This window comes from Periplaneta americana, chromosome 7, assembly GCF_040183065.1.
Source record: "Periplaneta americana isolate PAMFEO1 chromosome 7, P.americana_PAMFEO1_priV1, whole genome shotgun sequence".
NCBI classification, from domain to species: domain Eukaryota; kingdom Metazoa; phylum Arthropoda; class Insecta; order Blattodea; family Blattidae; genus Periplaneta; species Periplaneta americana.
Genome location: NC_091123.1, coordinates 138,236,065 through 138,259,882, shown reverse-complemented (window position 1 = coordinate 138,259,882; position 23,818 = coordinate 138,236,065). Strand labels below are relative to the sequence as shown.

At 34.2% G+C, this 23,818-nt stretch overlaps 2 protein-coding genes across 2 annotated transcripts in view; one reads left to right on the top strand and one right to left on the bottom strand.

Moving 5' to 3' along the window:
• Positions 1-18,047, top strand: part of LOC138703475 (WD repeat-containing protein 89) — an 84,708-nt gene extending 66,661 nt beyond the window's left edge. The window contains exon 13 of the transcript XR_011333186.1: positions 9,735-18,047. The gene's annotated coding sequence lies outside the window, so the exon portion shown is untranslated. The remainder of the gene's footprint in view (positions 1-9,734) is intronic.
• On the bottom strand, positions 17,791-22,603 carry LOC138703477 (neuralized-like protein 2). Its single transcript, XM_069831366.1, has 2 exons — positions 21,545-22,603; positions 17,791-19,236 (listed from the first exon to the last, which is right to left on the bottom strand). Exons 1-2 carry the CDS (start codon positions 22,239-22,241, stop codon positions 19,121-19,123), a joined length of 813 nt encoding a protein of 270 aa, XP_069687467.1. The 5' UTR covers positions 22,242-22,603; the 3' UTR covers positions 17,791-19,120.
• Positions 22,604-23,818: the final 1,215 nt, after the last annotated feature.

The window sequence follows — 23,818 nt, the reverse complement described above, 5'->3', positions numbered from 1 at the left end:
AAGTATATGAATTGTCATAACTAATCCATATGACTCACCATTCTGAGCTTACCAGTTTATCTTTTTTTTTTTTTCTTCTTCTTTTTAGATACGGTATCGTCGGTAGCTCTTAAGTTTTTCTATAGCGTGAGTGATATTTTTTCATTTCATTTATTGTATTCCGTAAATCTTATATCAGCATAGTAGCTTCGAAATGTGGAATAAATAAAGATAATTATACAAACCAATATAACACATAAATATTAATACCGGTACCGGTACATAGTAAATACTAGATTAATTTAATATTTGGAAACACACAATGTGCAAAAAGTAGTTTTCTTCTGTGCAAAACTTTATCAGCGAGATTGTCGATTGAAAACATGTTATCATTAACAGTAGGCCTAGTTTCCACATGTTCACGTTCACATGTTATACAATCTTTGGGTGTTGGAATGTATAGACAATAGATAAGTTAATTTACAAGCATCATTGTCAAGGTTTAAGCCTCTAAAGGCTTGTTCCGGTCTCATGCATTAAACATTTGAGTCCATCTTTTCTTTGGTCTACCAATGTTTCTTTTGCCTGTTGGTCTGTAATCTAATAGCAGTTTTGGAATGTGGTATTCTTCCATTCTTTCCACATGTTCCCTCCACTTAGTTCTATATTGGTGTATCTTCTCTGTTAGTTTAAAGATGCCTAATTCCTTTCTTATGTCATCATTTCTCCTTTTGTCTAACAAAGTGTAGCCAGCTATACTCCTTAGGAATCGCATTTCGGGGCTTCTATTTTTCTCTCCACTTTTTCTTAATGTCCAACATTCCGAGCCATATAGGAACATGGGCACTGCCATTACTTTATATAAAATTTTAATTTAGTTTATTTCCTAGTTTGAGGTTTCTTTTTATTGTTCCACATATATAGTTAAATTTATTAATCTTTTTATTACATCATTTTTAACGTATGATACACTGCAGCCTAAATAATTAAAATTGTTTATTGTTCTATGTACAAGCATAATCTATTAATTAGTTGAGTAGAAGTTATGAATATGGAGAAATAAAGTATCTTGATTTCTATCAAAATATCGTCTGGTAAAAAAAATAGTGCAAAGCAAGGTCAAGATTTTTTTAAATTTTGGTTAGTTTAGGCTTTTGTTATGCCTCGCATATACGATCACCTGCATTTCCATAAAAAAAAAAAACAAAAAATCCCTTACAAGTTCAACGATTTTAACTTCCGAAATCACGTGAGCTACCTCAGCGCTAGTCTCGCCCAAATAGCTTTCAGAGAACCCGGTTCATTGTTGCCCTCACATAAGCCCGCCATCGGTTCCCATCCTGAGCTAGATTAATCCAGACCCTACCAATTCCACCTTCCTCAAATCCATTTTAATATTATCCTACCGTCTGTGTTTCAGCTTATGTTGGTGTTTTGTAACAAGCTCTTTTTTACGGTGATGGGTTGTTAGCCCTTTGCCCAACCCCCAGGCTGGAGGACCACCCTTACAGGCTGTCCGCGACTTCTTATTCAATATATTCGCAGCTACCTCCATATTTCGAGGCTGTCTGCTCTATCCGCAATCTGAGGACGTGCCATGCCATGGTGATAGGGATGGAATTTATGTATACGTACCTGTTATTATTCGTAGAGCTTTCTTTAATAAATAAAAAAGTCTGACTTCAGATGAGTTAGCCCAGAATATTATTAATCCACATTTGATTATTATTATTATTATTATTATTATTATTATTATTATTTTTATTTTATAAAGGAATTTTCTGTAATAACACAGGTTTTCTCAACCGAAATATATCTTCTTTCTCCAATTCTCTCGTTTGCCAGTCTTCATCTGTCAGGTTTCTTTTCTGCATTATTTTCATTTCCTCTGCCCATATGTGTTTTGGTCTACCTTTCTTCCTTGTGGTTTCCAAATTAGAGCTTCTCTATGTAATCTATTTTCTCTTCTCATAACATCTTCGTACCATCCTAGTTGCATTTCTTCTATCACTTCAACAATATCTTTTGTATCACCCATTTCCTCTCTTAGCGTTTTTTTTTTCTCCCCTTCTTGAAATTGACTCAATACCTTAGCTAATCCATCTTTGTAACTTTCAAACTGTTTATATGTTTTTGTTTAAGTGTGCAAGCTTTGGCTCCATACAATAAAATGCTTTTGACTATTGTGTTATATAAGTTCTTAATATTTTAGTTTTTTTTTATAATATTTCTATTCCATAGGTTTGGATTAAGTATACTAATTATACTTTCTTTGTTTCATTGACTTTTCTTTCTATGTCCAAATAAAATGATCCGTTTCTTTGAATGACTGATCCGAGATATTTAAAACTTTGCACTGTTCCAATTTTTTTACCATTTATTTCCAGATCATCAGAGGGATCCCTGCTTAGATAGGCTACTCTATTTTTCCAATTATTTTCAATCACCATTTTCAATATTCATCCTCTGTAGTTTTCTACCCATGTAATTAGCATCTTCTACATCCGAGGTAACCACAAGTTGATCATCAGCAAATGGCAAATTGTGTATATCATCGTTAATTTTATGAAACCTCCAATGTGGCAATCCAGGGCATAATTTTTCAGAAGGAAGAAAAAAGTAATTAATTATCAATAGGTTTACACTCATCCTCAATTATGTCGTCATATTCACCAACGTTTTCTACCGATTTATCTAATCTTATATAGGTCTATTGATATTTAATTACTTTTCTTTTCCTCCTGAAAAAAATTATGCTCTGTAATGTCATTTAGGAGGTTTCATAAAATCAGCGACGATATATAGATTCTCATCTAATTTCAGTCCCATTGGTTTACATTTTTTTGACCATTCATTTAATACTATATCAATATACTGTATTATATATTTTAAACAATGTGGCTGAAATCGTGCATCCTTGCAGTAAACCTTTTGTATTTTTGAGTTCTTGTGATAAATATGATCCTATTTAACTCTATATGTGTTATTAAATTATGGTAACTTGATCAGCTGTATAAGTTTGTGCTTAACATTGGCTTTTTCCAGTGCCTCTCATAACAGCTTTCGCAGGACACTATCATAAGCCTTTTCTAAATCATAAAATATGAGGACATCATTTCGTTGTTACATGTTACACTTTTTTAATATCTCATCGTGATGATGATGATATTATTATTATTATTATTATTATTATTATTATTATTATTATTATTATTATTATTATTATTATATGTGTATTACTGAATTTGATTACATTGTATTTATCAACATTAAGTGCTAGTAGCATTCGGGACTGTAAAAGTTAAGACATAATCACAGAGTGAAAGAGACATCTAGAGGCTCAATGTTACACCAGTCAGTTTGGTTTAAAGTTTGTTAGTGAGTTGGCGTGCTACTCAGTTTTGTGTTAAAATTATTGTCATTATGGGTTTTGTTTACTGTAAATTATGCCACAACATAGATGTAGTCTAGATCTAAGAATTTTTATGTGTACCTATGTATGAGTAAAAACGTGCAGAACAATGGAAAAGTGATTCACAAGAAAAACTATTTGTCAACTTGTTAAACATTTACGACAAACAGAATCTTTAAAAAAAAAAACCTGTTACCAAACAAAGAGTTCTTACAGAAGAAAACTTTGATGCAATAGGCGAACTACTGGAATACTTACTTACTTACTTACAAATGGCTTTTAAGGAACCCGGACCTTCATTGCCACCTTCACATAAGCCCGCCATCGGTTCCTATCCTGTGCAAGATTAATCCACTCTCTATCATCATATCCCATCTCCCTCAAATCCATTTTAATATTATCCTCCCATCTACGTCTCGGCCTCCCCAAAGGTCTTTTTCCCGCCGGCCTCCCAACTAACACTCTATATGCATTTCTGGATTCGCCCATACGTGCTACACACCCTGTCCATCTCAAACGTTTGGATTAATGTTCTTAATTATGTCAGGTGAAGAATACAATGCATGAAGTTCTGCGTTGTGTAACTTTCTTCATTCTCCTGTAACTTCATCCCTCTTAGCCCCAAATAGTTTCCTAAGAACCTTATTCTCAAACACCCTTAATGTCTGTTCCGCTCTCAAAATAAGAGTCCAAGTTTCACAACCATACAGAACAACCTGTAATATAACTGTTTTATAAATTCTAACTTTCAGAGTTTTTGACAGCAGACTAGATGACAAAAGCTTTTCAACCGAATAATAACAGGCATTTCCCATATTTATTCTGTGTTTAATTACCTTCGGAGTGTCATTTATATTTGTTACTGTTGCTCCAAGATATTTGAATTTTTCCACCTCTTCGAAGAATAAATCTCCAATTTTTATATTTCCATTTCGTACAATATTCTGGTCACAAGATATAATCATATACTTAGTCTTTTCGGGATTTACTTCCAACCTTATCGTTTTACTTGCTTCAAGTAAAATTTCTGTGTTTTCCCTAATCGTTTGTGGATTTTCTCCTAACATATTCACGTCATCCAGATAGACAAGAAGCTGATGTAACCCATTCAATTCCAAACCCTGTCTGTTATCCTGAACTTTCCAAATGGCATATTCTAGAACAAAGTGAAAAAGTAAAGGTGATAATGCATCTCCTTGCTTTAGCCCACAGTGAATTGGAAAAGCATCAGATAGAAACTGGCCTATACGGACTCTGCTGTATATTTCACTGAGACACATTGTAATTAATCAAACTAGTTTCTTGGAAATACTAAATTCAATAAGAATATCATATAATACTTCTCTCCTAACCGAGTCATATGCCTTTTTTAAATCTACTGGAATATGTCCCAAAAATGAACTGCTTAAATTTTGTGGTTACAAGGCTTAAGATGATGTCAATTTTGGTGAAAATGAGATTTTGATATGTTGTGTATCGTGATGACATCTTTACTGTGGCAAAAGATGACATGTTGCTAACCCTCCCATATTTCCCAGGATCTCCCGTATTTGGCAGTAATTTTCAATAGTCTCCCGGCTCCGAATTTTTCTTCCCTTTGAGCATTTTCCTCCTTATTTTTTGATAATGTAGAAGCTTTATTTCAAACATTTAATTTTGCTCTGAATGAAGATGATTTACATGATGAATTGTGTCGTTCCAGAGATGCATTAAAATGTGCAGTCTTTGTAAGTTAGAAGGTAAATGCTTGGTGGAAATGGTTTTCAATGCTGACCAGGTTAAAATAAAAAAAATATCAATATTGGAAATTTGGAAAAACTGATGAGTTTTGTTCTAAGTTTATCAAGTAGTAATGCTGACAGAGAGAGAGAGAGAGAGAGAGAGAGAGAGAGAGAGATGGTGTTTTCTCTCATGAACAATAACTGGACAGATGTTTGAAATAGAAGCGCGACACTCCAATCAACAGAGAATTACAAATCGCACTCAACTTCAATTACTCATGTAGAGAATTTTTTCAATTTGTAAAAAGAAAAAGAAATAAAAAAGATTAAAAACGCAAGGCAAAATCTGTCTCGAAATACTCTCATAATTTAAGCGTAACTGTCAAAGTGTATAGAATAACATTGTTTTTCTTTAAATTGAACTGAATAATTGTCAATTTTATATGTGAAATTCTGTCGATTCCTTTGTCTCCCGTATTTTGTTCAAAAAAAGTTGGCAACCCTATATGCATATCTCCATTATTTTTCATCCTAACAGGTTGTTATGGAACATGATTCCTATGATTTTATATGGTCATTCGAACTTTAAATGCTCGCTCCTGAAAAATCCTATGAAATTACAGTGGTCCACGAATTGCTAGCGCGCCATCACACAAGTAGAGTCTGATTTTGTCTGGATGCTAGGGTGTGTTGCTAATAAGAGAGAGAAACCTGAATTAATAATATTTTGGGATGAAGCATGTCATTTGATAATTTACATTGAGCATTTAAGTCTTTCTGAGAATATCCTATAGTACACTGACAATTTACACAAATAGTATTAGAGTGTAGGTGTTCACGGCCGACGTCAATAGGAGAAAAGTTTTCCGGGCTATGAGGCCGTGGTCCGTTGGTTGTATGACCAAATGTTTCGTTTACTGCTGCGGTGAACGTCTTCAGTGGTGTAGGTTGCTGGTGCGGCTGGTTCTACTGCGCGTGCCGGTTACCAACATGGCACGTGCAGTAGAACCAGCCGCACCAGCAATCTACACCACTGAAGACATTCACTGCAGCAGTGAACAAAAAGTTTGGTCACACAACCAACAGACCACGGCCTCATGGCCCGGAAAACGTTTCTCCTACACAAGTAATATTTTTAAAAAAGAAATCTTATTTGAGAACAGTCTTGCAAAACTTTACTTGGTCTTTCATCATATCAAAAAGTTTTTTTTTTCTACATGTTTGATGTATATATAATTTCTGCTTCTGCAACGGAAATAATTTGAGATAAATAAATTAAAGTTAAACACATTTTATGAATAATACAAAAGAATCTTACATAGTATTTATTTTAATCTGAAAAACACATAAGATAAATGGGCTTATTATTATACTATGTGAAAGTATTTCACAACCACTTATCTTAGAACACTCGACATTCCAAATCTAACTTTCCGTTTCTTTGAAGCACTAGCCAAAGTTCGCAAATCAGGTACTGTAATACAAATACAACATTAAAACAAGGCAATGTTTACGTGCAAGCAAGTGGACTATATGTCATGTACTGACAGAAAAGCTGGTTTGTTGCTGTGATGGAATAGTTCAACAGGAGGGATGTCAGGGTGGGAAACATGATGGAACTCAACCACCGAGCTGCGAGTAACATTGGAATGTGAGCAATACTCCAAGGATGAAATCTTTACCTGAGCAAGGATCAACCATCTATGCATTGTGTTATTTTTTAAAATCAATAATGGATGAAATTTGTCCTTAATTTACCGTTAACTTTGTTTCTTACCAACTTCTATCTAATATTCACATATGTTTACTGTATTTTAAAAAAATCAATTGGGCCAGATTGAACACATTGGAGGGCCGTGCTTGGTCGTAATTTGCCCACTCCTGATATTATATATACTGCTGTTATTGTTCAGTCAACTGTCTGAAGACAGGTCTGAACTCACAAGTGATACCAACAAGGGACCACTTAATGAGACAACTAGGCCAGGAGATAATGGGGTAGGGTGGTCAGTTCCTTTCCCCCTCCATTGCATACATCGCCAACTAGTTACATATTACACTAGTCAGACTACAGATGCATACAAACAGTTGTTCTTCCTCTGACACATGTCAAGTGAGATGTACTGCCTGATAATAAATGTACATATCAGCCAGGACCTCAATCAGAGGATTGATATACGCCTATTAATATAGAAATCCTTTCTATGGTAATATCAACGTAAAAAAATAATTTCTTATATTGCATTTTTGACGTTTTTGAACTGATAGGTCATTTTTATATTTTTTTCGGCATTTATTGGTCATTTTTAATACTTTGAAGAACTTTTAGATCATTTGGAATGCATTTTACTTTCTTCTTTACCGATAGGTCTGTTAAAACATTTTCTAAGCAAATAGGTCAGTAGTAATTACCTACTGAATAAGTGAATAACAATAAAGTTGGAGTTTTGTAGTGTGGAATAGACTCTAAAAGTCCATCCCTCATTCCACTGAAGGCTTTCTTTTCACACAACGGAAGTAATATAAAATGTTTGACAACAGCTTAGTTTAAGTGAGGGCTTTGACCACTACTGTTCTTTTGTCGGTACGAGGGTGTCTTTAGAATTTATGTTTGGAAGGGGGGGAAACTTTGACCGTGTCCTGGACAGGATGTGATTCGGAAGGAATGTCTACTGCAGTAGACAGTATTTTTAACACAAAGATTGAAAGAATGCACGCTGCACCCACAATTTGTTTGTCATTCACACTCCTTCATCTGGAAGATCTCGTAACAAAAGAGAAGTGCGGAAGGATGAGGAGACAGAGAATGAAGATATTGACATGGACCACCCCTGATTGAAACGCATTGTAAACCCTCATTAAAATCTATAGTTTTCCCTTAAAACCTTCATTTTGTTGCATGTTCTTTTCCTTTATCTTAGCTATATTCCAGGAAGTTGCCTCCTCTCTCCGAGATTTGCAGGGCAGTCATTGAAACAAGGTGACTAATTTCTAAGAAGTTGTGATGCGAGTACGGTGAATAATATTTAAATGTCATTTTCTTTTAATTCTTTGTCATTTTTCCATTAGTTTAAGGGCATTTTAAGTAGATTTTTAAGTCATCAACATTCGCCCCCTAGTTATTAGGTAGATTCTTCTGCATGTAATAGAGTGCCAGGGGAATTACACCTATGTTTCGAAATGTCACTATGCCTAGAAAGTAATTTTAATAGAAGGCGTATTTACGTCAGACTTCTCAGAACCACCGTTCCACTGTTGTGTTTTTTTTTTTTTTTTGGCCAGTCTTCTTTAGAGGTCTATGTGCGCAGTTAAGGGAAGATTTCAACATGAGTTCATTAACAATTTCCTTGTGAGATCATAGGTTAAAAAATTATGGGTCCAATAATCTTATAGAACTGATCGCACACCATTCCACTATTCTCAAATGTAGAGAATGTCCAATATTTCATCTGAAAACTTCTATGAAATTTTCTACGACATTTTCTTCACGAAATCTGAAAAATTAAAATCTTTGTTCAAGACTATACGTCATTTTTGTATGTATTGTACGTTAATTGCTTTCGTTCATTTGCAAAGAACCTCCCTTTTCAGTATGGCATATACAGTTCTTAGTAAAGCCCGAATTTCTAAGCAAAATGCATATTCTTTACGATACTTTTAAAGGTAAGCAGAAAGGTTATACTTCGTAAAACACACCTGGATAAGCAGTTTTAACTATGTTTGTTACCGGTAGTGCTTATAAATGCTTATTTCGCAGGAAGACGTTTTTGCTCACTTATTTTACGATTTTTAATTAAAACAGCATATTTTACCTAAAACTGTAATTTTAAAAGTGCATATTTCATTCCTAGCCGTCATTTAACACTGATTTCCTTTTTTTAATTGGCATCCAAGAAAAGATTCAGTACATCCATAGCCGTTTCTCTAAAATACTCGAAATTTTAAAGCAGTTGGAAGATTGAAATAATTCCTTGGAACATTCACTTTCTCCGATAGACGAAATTTCAGTAACATTATCTTCACAAATACATGAGATTGCAAAAATTACGTTCGACAAACTTAATCAAATATTACAGAAAAATTCCGATTACGAAACACTGTATCAAATTTCTAAAGACCTTTCTGGTGAAGAAACAGGTATTGAATAGAAATTCACCGAAGAAGAACTGTGGTGCTTTTCACATGTGCCTCTGATGTCGTGCCACGTCGAAAGAACATTTTCATTGTACAAATCATTCTTCCCTGACAGACACAGGAGCTTCACACAGGAAAATCTCAGGATGAACTTCCTTGTATAATGCAACAGCCTTCAATAAGGCAAGAGTTCTACGAAACAAATGATTTATCATCATATTTCCGTGTATTCGTTTTTGCTTATTTTGGTGCGTATTTTCACCATTTTTCTTGCTTATTTTACTGTTTCCGTGTATTTGTTTTTACTTATTTTGATGCTTATTTTCACCATTTTTCGTGCTTATTTGCTTGCTTATTTTACTGCTTGATTGTGCTTAGAAATCCGGGCTTTAGTCATTAGTGTGTCATTTGTACTACAGTTCAATAAAAGCAACATGTATGACTAAGTAATATATTGATGTGTCCTGTAACATTGAATTTGTTTGTAGGTGCATTCGCAATGAAGAGTAGGATGGAGATGGAGCTACAGTGTGGGCTCCTCACATCACTATGCCCAGTAGTGTGTGAGGAATGTGTTGCCTACATACTGTGGACACAGCATCTTGAAGGCTTGCTCCTCTATATGGTGGCGAAAGTGCATAGCCGTAATGTTACAAAACTTTCAAGTAGAGAGAGAGAGAGAGAGAAACTCGTCCGGCCTTAATTAAGGATGACCACGAGGATCCGGAAATTAATAGCAAACAAATATAATTAATTAAATATGAATATTGTTATAAAATAAAGAGTAATAATTAAGCACCATTGATTACCAATTATAAAATAAAATCTTAGAAGATTACTATAAAATTATACTGATAAATAAAAGATTTTATGTAAAATTAGCATATCCTTAATTAAGGCCTTCTGAGTGGTATAAATGAAATTGTATAATCTGCAGGGAATCTTTGAGAATTTGCGAGATGATTTTTTGAATTTCAAAAGATGATATTGATAATTGTTTTAAAAAATGATATGTAAATTTTGCTAAAGAACTCCGAGCACCAAAAAATAAACCTGTCACTGACCAATTGAAGAGAGGGATGTTATACTTGGCACTAAGGTAGGGAATACAAGGTTCATAAATGGCCCTCTTTTCCTGATCAACCTGATGAGCTTGGTTTAGATCTCTCTCCATGTGTATAGTTGGATCTATGATCTATGTTGATGCCTGTTTATTGCTATTATATCCGCTCTTCTGTGAGAGTCGTCTTCAGAAATGCAGTGGACCTCTTCATGAACTTCCCAGCTTAAATAAATGGGGCGTTCAGAGGACAAGGGAATCAAGTCTATTTTTGGTCAATTGGGAGATATTTCGTCTGTACATACCTTAATTGAGGCTGCTTTCAGAGCATAAAAAATATAATATTTGAAGCTTCTCCTAGAGTTCAGATGTTTAAAATCACACTCATCTTTAATGGGTAATCAAATATACATAAAAGACTTTTCTGAAAAGCTTACTTTTGTGACTTGATTCCCTTGTGCTCTAAGCGCCCCAAATCTGCTCATCAAGAGACTAACCAAATCATGTAAAATAATAAAAAAATTAATAATCCATTTTGAATCTTGCTTACACTACTTTTAACACTTGAATATAAGTAATTGATTAACTAGCGGACTTACTCGTGTTAATTATGTAAGTCTGTGCGGCTTACAGCTGTTTCGGTGCTTCATCACACCATCCTCAGAGGCTACTCTTCTGAGGATGGTGTGATGAAACACCGAAACAGCTGTAAGCCGCACAGACTTACATAATTAACACGAATAAGTCCGCTAGTTAATCAATTACTAATAAAAATTGTTTTGCCACGGTATGTAAATTGTACCAGTGATCATCTCTTTATTTTAATGTATGGGGACTGTTCAAGAAATATGTGCGCTGTTCTTCCTCTCTGTAATACAGTAAAACCTCTGTTAAGTGAACCTCTATCAACTAAAAATCTGTTTAAGCAAAACGTGTAATTGAATTTTTATAAATTAATTATTTAAAAGTTATACTGTGTATGACATTTATGAAATACAAAATTTACGTGCGATGTATGGTACACTAATATTATACAGTATTTATTTTTAATTTCAACATTTTACATCTTGATTACACAACTTTTAACACTATATCACTTCGGAATATGTATTATATGTCTTTCTCGTGTTAAATTCTATTGTACCTGGTTAACATGTTTCAGCCTGTTATTGGCCTTCTTCAGAACTGGTTGTTGCTGGTCTTGGCGCCTTTTGTTTTGTTTCCTGTGGGGGTGTGTTTGTGTAGTGAAATGAAATTCTCAACACACAACTCAATTTCAGAACACACACAATCTTTGACTCCACATTACACTAAACAAACATACCCCCACAGGAAACAAAACAAAAGGTGCCAAGACCAGCAACAACCAGTTCTGAAGAAGGCCAATAACAGGCCGAAACATGGTAACCAGGTACAATGGAATTTAACATGAGAAAGACATATAATACATATTCCAACGTTTTATAGACAAAATATAAGGGCAAAGTAGAAGCAGTTTCGAAGACAATTAGATGTCACTAAGCAGGTCAGAGGAATGTGTGTGAGAGCAACAACACGTCCCATTGTTTACACGACCCAGCTAAGCCCACCTCTAGCACTAAGCACGCTTGACATTGCTGCCAGAAAAAGATGTAAGAAGCTACTTTCTGAAAAACAGGCACATTTATCACATTCATTATTATTTTTTTACTTGAAAGATTCCTTTATTTTTATGTTCAGCGTTGTTTATGTTTCTAAATGCAAAATAAATTAATGTTAAGGGGTTTTTGTTTTATTTATAACTAGCTGTACCCGTGCGCTCCGCTGCACCTGTTAGAAATAAATATAAAGTAATTACATAATTAAAATAGGACGTTTGATCCAGGGAACATTCGTGTTTGATAGAAGGATAAATCTTTAATATGTTACTTAATTTAAATTTATTTAAATAATTAAAATGCGATCATTTTGGTCCAGAAAGCACTCATTTGGTGCAATGACAATTCCTTTAACATGTTTCTTAATTGTTATTACATGCAACCATAGTTTAATGAACATTGACATCATTTAGATTTAATGTGTATACTTTATTTTACTTGCTATATGTTTCCATTGAATTATTGTAATAACTTAATTTTAACCCTTGTTGTTTTCTATGTATTCAGTAAATGGCGCTTGGCCCACTATGGTTCTGAACCCTTCAAATAACTTAAATTATATTATATTATATAGTAATATATATTATATTATTTTATATTACATTACATTATTATATCAGAAGTTACTGTAATAACATTATAATATTATGTCCATCTAGAGAAACTACACTTTCCAATGGTGAAATAATAATTAATTATACAAATCGGTTAATTTAGCTTCCGATATTACTTCATACAAACACAGAAACATTCTCTGTAGGCTATCTTTCATAGCTTTCGATTGTTGCTGGCCAAGGCCCCTTATATACGAAGTCATTTGTTTTTTATTTCATTATACGGCCTTAGATGGCAGTTATTTTAATTTTAAAACTCATTTATCTCATTAAATATCAGTCCTATCAAAATTTTTCAGGGAATAAAACTTATCGCAAATTATTTTTAAAGAAACTTTTGTTATGTAACATTTTTCACAAAAATCAATAATAAGCGAGATATTTCGATTTATTTAATTCAGGCCCCCTTATAACCCCCCTCTTTAAATAATGTATTTTGAATTCCATATAGCCTAAAATCTAAGTTACAACGAACTTAATTTATATTCCAATTTTCATCGAAATCCGTTCAGCCATTATAGCGTGAAAAGGTAACAAACATACAGACAGACAGACATACATACAAACAAAAATTTCAAAAAAGCAATTTTCGGTTTCAGGGTGGTTAATTATATATGTTAGGACCAATTATTTTTGGAAAATCGAAAATTACCAGAAAAATTTCGGCTACAGATTTATTATTAGTATAGATATCATCTTGCGACCCCCTCAGCTCTTTACACTACCCCATCAAGGGGTTGAGAACTTTGGGAACTACTATGTTATGACTAGACCTCGGATTTTTAGGCTTTTGAAAATATCATCACTATCATTAACAGCAAAATGGATGTAAGAAATATGAAATTAATAAAAGAAATTAAGTTAATTAACTATAGACCATAAAGTAAAATTATTGGTAGTTCCATCACGAAAATGCACCCGTCCATCCTTCGCATGTGATTCAGACTTTTTTTTGAACAAACACAGCATTCCCGTGGTATTATAGATCAGGCTCACTACTCCGCCGACAATACTCTGACATTTTTGGTTATTCCCCAAGTTGAAAATGCCACTGAAAGAAACATGATTTGAATCAAGGTAAGACATTATGCAAAATGTGACGGCCCAGCTGAACACCATTCCAAAAGTACTTCCAGCAATGGCAGGACTGCTGGGAGAAGTGTGTGCATTACCAAGGGAATTACTTTGAAGGAGATTAGAGTAAATGTATTGTGTATGAGTAAATATATTTTTGTCGACTATTCTACTTACTCTCTCTCTCAATAAATATCAAACCTATTGTTGATCTAACTTTCCTGAAGGCATCCTGTTCTCTTAATTTCTCTTTTAAGGATTAGCCAACTTGTTAATCAAAATTATTTCATAAATTTTATTGCACTGACTTAGTAGTGTTATGATCTTTTAATTTGAACATAATACAAATATTTACTTCCTTTCTTATGAATTTGGACTATTATTTCTTGTTTCCAATCTTCTAGTATAACTTTTTCTGACCATATTTTCCAGAGTAGTCTATAAAACCATTGCCAACTGTTGGATGCTGCAGCTTCAATCATTTCCTCTGTTATTTCATATGATTCTGCAACTTTCATGTCTGCCGTATCAAAACCTATATGAAGGATTCAGAGCCATAGTGGGGCAAGCGCCATTTATTAAAAATGGAGAAAGGAAGAGTTAAAGTTAAGTGAATGCTATAGCTTAATGAAACTTTACATATCATTTAGTTTTAATATGCATACTTTATATTATTTGCTATATGTTTTACTAAATTGTAGTAACTTAATTTTAACCCTAGTTTTCTCCATTTTTAATATATGGCGTTTGGCCCACTATGGCTCTGAACCATGTTTCATCTCCGATTTCTTCCTCTATTTCACTTGACTTTTCTTGGACTTTATGCAATTGCGCGAGGAAGATGACAAGAAATAATTTTTTCAAGCCTTCTTTAACTCTTCCTTCTCTCAAACCCATTTTCCGTTTGAATTCATTTTATGATTTATAATCTGCTTATTAGTGTTAATAAAATTATTTCACTGAAAAGTAAATTGCTACATATGATGTTGCTGCTCTCCCAAAGCACATGATTATGTTGTTTTCCAATGGTCGCTTTTGGAATCATTTAATCCATTTTACTTAAGCGCATGATTATTATTTATATATGGGCTATTCCATATGAAATCGATCAGTAAAAAACCTCGCATTTTTTTATACTCTAATTTTTTCCCTACTTATACAAGGTGCTGAGAGAGTGCATTTTCAAAAATATACTATCGAAAGTCAAACGGTTTTCTTATTGAGCGACAAATTTAGCGTATTTTATAAAAACAAGCCTCTTTCGGCGCTCAGAACTCTGGAACCATTTACTGCAGAACATTGAACGAGAGCTCATTTTGGTAGGTTAAGTTAAGAAGTAATCCTTATTTTTATTGTATACAGAGAAGACAGATAATCTGATTTTACTTACTTTTAGGCTTTTTGCCAATTTATAAAAATGTAAAATATTGAGAAAAAATCTTGCATTATTAAGAGGGATTCGGCATTGTTTGCTTAGTGATATGGCAATAAGTTTCGAGGGTATTAAATAGATTATTTTCACACACCTAGACTTGAACAGCGCAGTACCGCATGCACTGGCCGAGAGCTGAAGATAAGCAAGGATTGGGTGTCATTTTACTCCTGTGTTTATGAAAACTTGTGATAAAGCTAGCACAGCCATGCGCTGCTAGACGACACATCACGTGTTTATGTCTCCTGGCCTTGCTTACCTCTGCTAGCTCCCGCCTCAGCTGGTAAGTTAACGCACGTACTATTTTTCTTTATTTTATATTTTCAATACTTTCTTATCAACGTGCCATCAGTAAAAAATATGTGTTTATTTGTACTTTCAATGCGGAAATCTAACTATATATTTATAAATATTTTTTCCTTGGCAAAGGCGTCTTAATGAGGTAAAATCTAAATTTCTCCATTTCCATAAAAAGTAAGAAAATCTGTTTATATGTCAATATAAACTTTAATTTCTCAGCATCAAAATAAACCATGATTTTGATCATTGTGTGAAAGGGTTTCGGAGCTACAACAGTTTAAAGTTCTAATTTTATGAAAATACGTTAAATTTAAATATTTTTAATTTAAACACTATGAAGTTCTGATGCCTCAAACTTTGCACAAAGCATTGTATCACAGTTCTCTACGTACAAAAATGTTTTATTATATTTAGAAATTGTAAGGTCAATTTTCTCTATATTTCGGTCAAATTGAGGTTGAATAGCTCATATATATTTCCTACTCTGCAAATAAATTCAAATTTGAGGAATAAGGAATTGGGTGGTAATAATTATCTTGTAACTACAGTAAAACCTCATTAATATGCTCCCCACTTATAATGCTGTTCTGTTCATTGTGCTCTTTTCATATAGTCCCTGGACATTTCGTCTATAATTCTGCATAATTTTACCCTCTTCCAATGCTTCCAAATTTCGCTTATAGTTCTTTTTTCGAATCTGGGGTCTGTTACAGTACTTACGAGTAGTACTGGTATAGATTCATAATTTAGACTACTGAAACAAACTTTTTTCATAAAAATAGCAGTGTAAAATAGTAGTTAGCAGTATAGGACTCATTTTTATTAGTAACAGTGAGGAACAACCTAAAGAAGTCTGCAAAGAAAAACGGGCAATTTATCTGCCATGTTGCAGTGATTTGGCAAAGTGGAAATCTTAGTGTTACTCCTAGCGATGTATCAAGTGAAGTTATCTATAGTTACTTGAACCTCATAGAAAATGTTATTCATAATAGCAGTACAAACATGCAGCAAATAATAATCAAAGATTTTTTTTTCATGTGAAATGAGCTCTTATTTGCATTTTGCACTGTAACTAATGCACATTAAAATATGTTTCCTGTGAAGTGGTGTCTAAATAGTTTTCTCCATTTCATACATCATTTCCCATATATAGCGCTGTCCGGTCATAACACATTAAGGTTACAACAGGAGCGTATATTCAAGGTGTGCGCTGGACACCCTGTAAATTCGGTAATCTCATTTTTTATTTTAAGTTGTTTTATATAATGCAACAATAATTTTAATTTATCACAATTTAAATGGGTGGTAATCTCATTGGAAGTTGACTATAAAGTTCAAGACTAATTTTAATTCATTACCATTTAAATATTTTAAATGCCTGCTGGTTGAATGTGCACACCGTCCCCAGAACAGCTTTCGTTTTTATAACGTACGCTCTGCCTGACGAAGGGGGATGAGTTCTGATCTGGTTGTCCTGTCCGTACAAAAGAACATCCCCTGCTGAGAGTTACTGCTATAATTCTCTGCGCGCACAAGGTGGCATGGTGGGGATACTCGCTTCTCTCAAGCTCGCAGGTCGTCCTGTATACAGGCAGCTCAACTTGTCAATAGCATTACAAAATATTGTGTTTGACGTATGTGTTTGTTTGTGTGAGTGAATTTACTGTGTTTAGGTTTTACTAGGGTTCATAGTTGTGTGCCAGCGCAGGTGAACAATTTAAATTACTTATTTAATGATAATAGCACTTGGAAATGTACACTGTAAAAGATCTTTTGCAAAAGCCATTCCCTTCTCGCCCACTAGGAGAGAAATTACATATAGTGAATAAGGGTAGACCTACCCCGCCACGTCCAAATTTAGTGCAACAATATAAAACAAAAAGCGAACAATACACTATTTTTCTATTTCACAATATGAAATTGTAGAATAGTTAGCAGGTTGTGGAACTTCAAACAGGTTATTTTGCTGGCCATGGTTATTGTTTGATCATAAATAATGCAATTTTGAATAACGTTATTTGTAGTTGCCTCCTTTCTCCGGCATTTGTAGGGCAGTCATTGAAACAAGGTGATTAATTTTTAAGAAGTTGTGGTGCGAGTACTTTGAATAATATTTAAATGTCATTTTCTTTTAATGTTATGTCATTTTTCCTTTAGTTTAAGGGCATTTTAATGATCATTTTAAGTAGATTTTTAGGATCAACATCCGCCCCATAGTTATTATTTATAAATAATACTAAATTATATATTAAAAATGGCAGTTAATGTTGACCCAATATTTCTCTTAGGCCTATAATAATTGTGCGAGGTAGACCAACTATATATTTTTTAACAGAACATCCAAACTTCAGGTTCAGCATACGCCACTGGGTTACAGCCCTTTGATGAGCGTATTAATGAGGTTATACTGTATGTTCTAAATAATAATCACAATTTGACTTAATATATATTTATGACTGATTTTTTTTCTTGAAACACAAGTAAGAACAAGAACATAACTTATAACATTAATGCCATGAATAAGCAATCACATAGCTCCACAGCTGCATGTTAACATCACAATAGTAGAGAGAGATTCTTACATTTCTTTTATGTACAAATTCGTTTTTCACAATTGTAGTTTGAACATGTTTATATTTTGCAAAGCCAATATTTAATTCAGGAATAAATTATCCTACATTTAATTGCGTCCAGTCTTTTCAATTTCACATAAAATAGTTTTAAAAAAACGTGGTAACTTGAGCAGTAATATGTCTAGGAAGTTGTTACATTATTTATTTTGTATAGTTTGAAACAGGGATGGAAATAGTATATGTCATGTACGAAGTTTCCAACTGTCAAAATATTTCGATATGTTTACATATGAGTAGTACAACTTGCGTCTATTATATAGACTTTGGAAACAATTGCTTCTGTAAATAATACATATCCATCCCTGTAATGCATATATAAAACATATCAATAACATTACCTTAGAATTATGTTGGTGGCCAGCGATGCCTAGCATCTCTATAATATTTAATTCACAAAATAGGTTTACATCATCTTAAAACACACATACTCATTTCTTTTATTTTTAATAGGAAGGTTCACAAGTGAAAATTGATAGTGAATCACAGCAATCACAAACAGGAATGTTACCTAAATGCTAGGCACACATTAAGAAAAAGGAAACAACAAAAAAAAAACTACTTACTCTTAGTAATAAAACTACAACTTAATGGACAATTCAAGAAACAAAATTTTTTTCTTGTATTGAGAGAAATTGGTTCTGGGTTTACATCAACTTCCTGACAGTATATACAGAGAAATAAATACAATTTCATTTTCATTAGGAATCTTTTCTATCTTCAATAATTCTATTTCATAGAATTGAATACCGTAATATAAATTACTATAAAATAAATATACCATGGACATTTACAAGAATAATTTACTCGTACTGATTCCATTTCTTTAATACGTATTCTCACAATTCATGCCCAAAAACGAGCTGCACGCAATGCCTTAAAAAATATTTGAAGTTTTGACATTATTTTGATTAACTCCAATATTATGATCACAGTGTCCCCTGCACGTTCATCTCGATCGTCTGCTGCTGTACAGTTTGTATATTTGATTTTAACATTCGACTTAGGCCTCTTACTTTTTCGACTCAATGTCTCAATCCTTTCGAACACTATTTACAAATAAAAACTTAAATTTTCTACGAACACACATGAACGTGAAAAGTAATGCAGTAAGACAAGTCAGCAATTCATGATTGATACAAAAGATATTCCTTGAGCATCTTCGGGAGAGGAAGAGATGAAACAGCTGTCTTCGTGATGTGTTGCAGAATAGCGTCTCGACAAGCACTCTGTAATGTTGCCACTGAAATTAAACACACGACAATAAATTAAATCCACCAAACTGAACCCCACAAAACAAAAAAAAAAGGATTCAGGGTCATTTTTCCGAATTCAGTATTCCGAATGTTTATTTTTCCGAAGGTACTTTTTCCCGGAATGCAAAAATCCGAAACCAATTTCCGATACAGATTTCCAAATTCTGCTTTTCGAATGTAATTATTCCGAAACCAAATTTTCGAATAGTTGGTTGGTTAGTTATGGGATTTTTCTCAACCGAGGAGAATAATTTTTTTAAAGATTTTTAAAATTTTATTGGGTTATTTTACGACGCTGTATCAACATCTAGGTTATTTAGCGTCTGAATGATATGAAGGTGATAATGCTGGTGAAATGAGTCCAGGGTTCAGCACCGAAAGTTACCCAGCATTTGCTCGTATTGAGTTGAGGGAAAACCCCAGAAAAAACCTCAACCAGGTAACTTGTCCCGACCGGGATTCGAACCCGGGCCACCTGGTTTCGCGGCCAGACACGCTGACCATTACTCCACAGGTGTGGACTTTTTTAAAGATAAAATCGGCTTTCAAGAATAAACATTTGTGATTGTTACAAATGGAAATTTTGCTATGAAACGCATGTGTAATAACATCCAGCAAGTGTGCTTCTTCCATCTAGGGCAGGCAGTGTCCTGGAGAATATAGGCAGAAGGCCTACAAGCCCAATACAATAGACCTGACGATCGCACAATTAAAAATGAGACTCTTAAGTTGCTTTCGCTGGATTTTGTGCCTTCTGCTGATGTTGAGGACTGTTTCCTGGAATTGAATCAGGAATTTGCAAAAGGGATTAAGTCCGAAAAAGTAAATTTTAAGAAAACAATAAAAACCCTTTTTGTATGGCTCTGGATGTATAATAGTCCAAACATGTTGATACACAATTTAAATATGTACATTCTACAGAACTTTGTTCCTTTTAACGCTGAAATCCAAGAAGAGTGTATGGAGAGCCAGAAGCGGATATGAAGTCAATTTGCAAAATATGGACTTGGTCCCTTTTGCAAATTCCTGATTCAATTGTAGAATGCCGCGGGTGATGACATAGAGCCAGTTCTGAATTATTTCCAGGTGACATATATTTCTGGACGACTAGCTCGAGAAAGGCATGCAGTTCCAGCAAGAGATATCATTGTCCATTGGAATCAACACGACTCAACAATATGTAACAAGCACCGGACGAACAATATAAATGAAGCTTACCACAATCGTTTTCAAGTGGTTGTTGGTGAACAGCATCCCAATTTCTACACAATTTTGTCAGAATTTCAGGAGGAACGAGACACCGATACCATGATCCGAGAATTTCTTATGGGTCGTGTTGTACGAGGGGAGCCAAAAAACAATGGAGGAATCTACAGGCGAGAATTGCAGGAATTATAGCACAGTACCAAATGTACAAAGATCAGTAGAGGGACATGGACTATCTTCGGATACTTGGATATCAGTTCACCCTATGAAGACACTTATGCAATTACATGTCGGAAATAGGCTACAACACACAGTTAACTCCCAGCCCAAGCTTCAGATGCAATTGGCAAGCAAGATTTCAGAAACCTAGACTATAAACATAAACAGACAAAGAAATGACTACAATATACAACTAATATAGTATAAAATGTTATGCAAGCACATATGCCACTTTTTATTCTAACTCTCTAAAAGGTAGGGTTATGTTAATCTTCCAAAGTAATTCATGAGAATCTCTTTACGTTCCAAAATTTGTGCAAGACTAATTATGTAGGCCTAGATTCATTAAATTTAAATGAAATTATGTTTTATTTAACGACACAGTTGCCGAGATTTTATCAGCGTCGCTAGTGTGCTGGAATTGTGTCCCACAGGAATTCTTTAACATGCCAGTAAATCTACTGAGGGGTGATGACATAGAGCCAGTTCTGAATTATTTCCACCTGCCTTCTGCTGATCGAACCCGCAACCTCGGGCACAGAAATTGTAGTAAGTAGTATCAGTATCTACTGGTAGTTGCCTTAAAAGGATTGTACAAATAAGAAAGACAGTTGTATTAATTCTGATAAAACAAAAAATTATAAGAGAAAAACATAAAAATTTGGATTTGAGACATTCATACATTTAAGTAGGCCTACATGCAAAAAAAAAAAAAAAAAAATGAAAAATAGTAAGGTACTTAATTTACATCGGATCACTTGATACAGAATGACTGGCATGTTGAATGAAAGCATTGCTCCAAGCAATAAAATTGATCTCAAGAAGATATAGAGCCCCTAAATTTAGTCTTCGAAACATGCTATCAATTACCTCCATAAAGTTGCACTATCCTCACTTGTTTAGTTGTACCATAAACGTCAATAACTGCATGTAATGGACCTTCTTTATATGGTATATCCTTCGTACAAGGTCCTTGGTCTTCTCCATTAATGATGAAGTGCATTTCAGCATAATCACCTTCACCATGACTGGAGCTTGGTACATATACAACACCTATTCTACTGCCGACATCAGTTGGAAGAATATCTTCTGCGGGGCTAGATGGCGAGGGACGTAAAAGACTTCTAGGTATAGAGCCCCGTGAAGTACGCACGTTATGTCCATCACCCAAGACTCTACGATCCGAATCTTCAGGTCTTGAACTATCTGCTACGGCTCCATATTCAAATACATTGTTATGAGACTTGGTTATTGCGAAGATCCATGATGTACCCATGTTTGCAAGATCCGGTAATGCATATTGAGGCAAACCACCTACACCTGCGGCAGCTGCCTGAGGATCTAATTGGGTTAAACCCAAGCGCATGTGTCCACTCCATCCTCGTTCATTTTTTTCTATTTCTAAAAGAAATATCTCTCCCGGAAGCAAAGGCTTTTCACTAAAAGTAAGAGCGTTTGCAAAACTTGCTTTACGATATGCTACGGTATTATCATCATATAAAATGATATTACCCCCATGATACGGATGGAACCGGGTAATCATTTTCCTAACTGTTTTTTCGCCCATTGTACTCAAAAGTCGGTCAATCTATTGCATCAAAACCATTACAATCTTCGGAATATAGGCCCGTCTACCACTAAAGATATTAATGTCTCTCAGACAAACAAATTTTCCATTATGTCAAAAGTTGTCCGTTTAGGAACATCAAAGTATCCCTGGTAATGCAGTATGAAATAGCACAAGCCATGTAAATACCAAGCATTTTTCTTGCAGATAATAAAACTTCAGGTCTAATTTTCGTTGTTTAGATCTTAACTACAACCCAACAATTCATAACGCACCATAATTACAAAAATTACAACATTTACAGCAGCACATAACTCTAACGGAAGGAACCATCATGAAATGCTACTGCTGCCACCGCCTGCCGAGATCGAGATTTAGCAACTGTTAGTAGTGACATCTGGTTTCCAAGATAATGCACATCAGCCATAAAATACTAAGAACCCCGGCAAGCAGTGCTAAGATCATCGAATATGAATGAAAATTCGGCCGTGATGAGAGAAATAGTGTAAATAGAAGACAAAATAATTTATTATGATTATTACGTTTCCGTATTAAATATAGTTTTCTTAAATCTATGAGTCGTTAGTGCAATATAATACAGAATACAAAATAATTACCTTCCACTTAACAATGTATCTGTTCGTGCTGGAACTGGAATATAATACCGGGTGGTGCAAAAGTTACTTAAGAATGAAAAGTATAAGTCATTTGATTTTCTATTTTAAAGCTGCATCTACATGGTTCGATTTTCCATGCGCTTATGCATTCAATCTGGGAAGAATATTGAAAGAAGTTGAAAAAGCAAGTTCAATTAAGATGCATGCAGATTTTGTGTCTACATGGTGCGACGTATTGAACGTCATTTCACTACTTGGGCCTATATATGTTGATTAACAAATATTAAATCTCAATCCAAAACCTAGGCCTACTTCATTCTCAAAATTATGGTTGAACACTCCACAGGCAGTCTTCAATAAAACTAATCTTACTTGCCTCCATTTTCAACTTAAATAGTGGAAAAAGGCATGCGTTTCGTCCACTCTTGCATGCATTGATTGAATGCTTAAAGTTGAAAGAAAAGCTTAATCGTGTAGATACACCTGATGGTAGTTTTAAAGTGCCGCATGTGCTATCATTTTTAGTGGAAAAAATACATGCGCAATTGAATGCGTTTTGTGCACTAATGCATGCATTGCTTGAATGCTTAAAATTGACAGAAAAGTTGAATCGTGTAGATGTCCTTAAGTAGGGTCTACTTACATTGAAACACGTATTCGAAAATTTGGACAAAGATAGGGATCTATTGCAGAACGTAGTATGTTCAACTGATCTAGACATACTTGAATGATCAATGCAGAAATAAAGCTTTTCCACTATAATGTAGCTAATCGGCGATGTATGCAATGGAGGAGAAAAGGAACTGGCTAACTAATTCTTTATCTCCTGGCCTCCTTGCCTCATGAGTGATTCCTTATTGAACAGTTGACTAAACAACAACATAAGCACGATAACTTCAGTACTATAGAGTAAATTAATAACAGTAGATAAAATTGTATGGATCATATGGAGTATCAAAA

What these genes read in the sequence shown, in the direction of transcription:
- LOC138703477 (XM_069831366.1), bottom strand. Translation starts at nt 22,241, where the DNA reads ATGGGCGAAAAAACAGTTAGGAAAATGATTACCCGGTTCCATCCGTAT. An exon ending in GATAGTGCAACTTTATGGAG is followed by an intron (nt 19,237 to 21,544) that starts GTAATTGATAGC and finishes GTTTAATTTCAG; the next exon opens with TGGCAACATTACAGAGTGCT.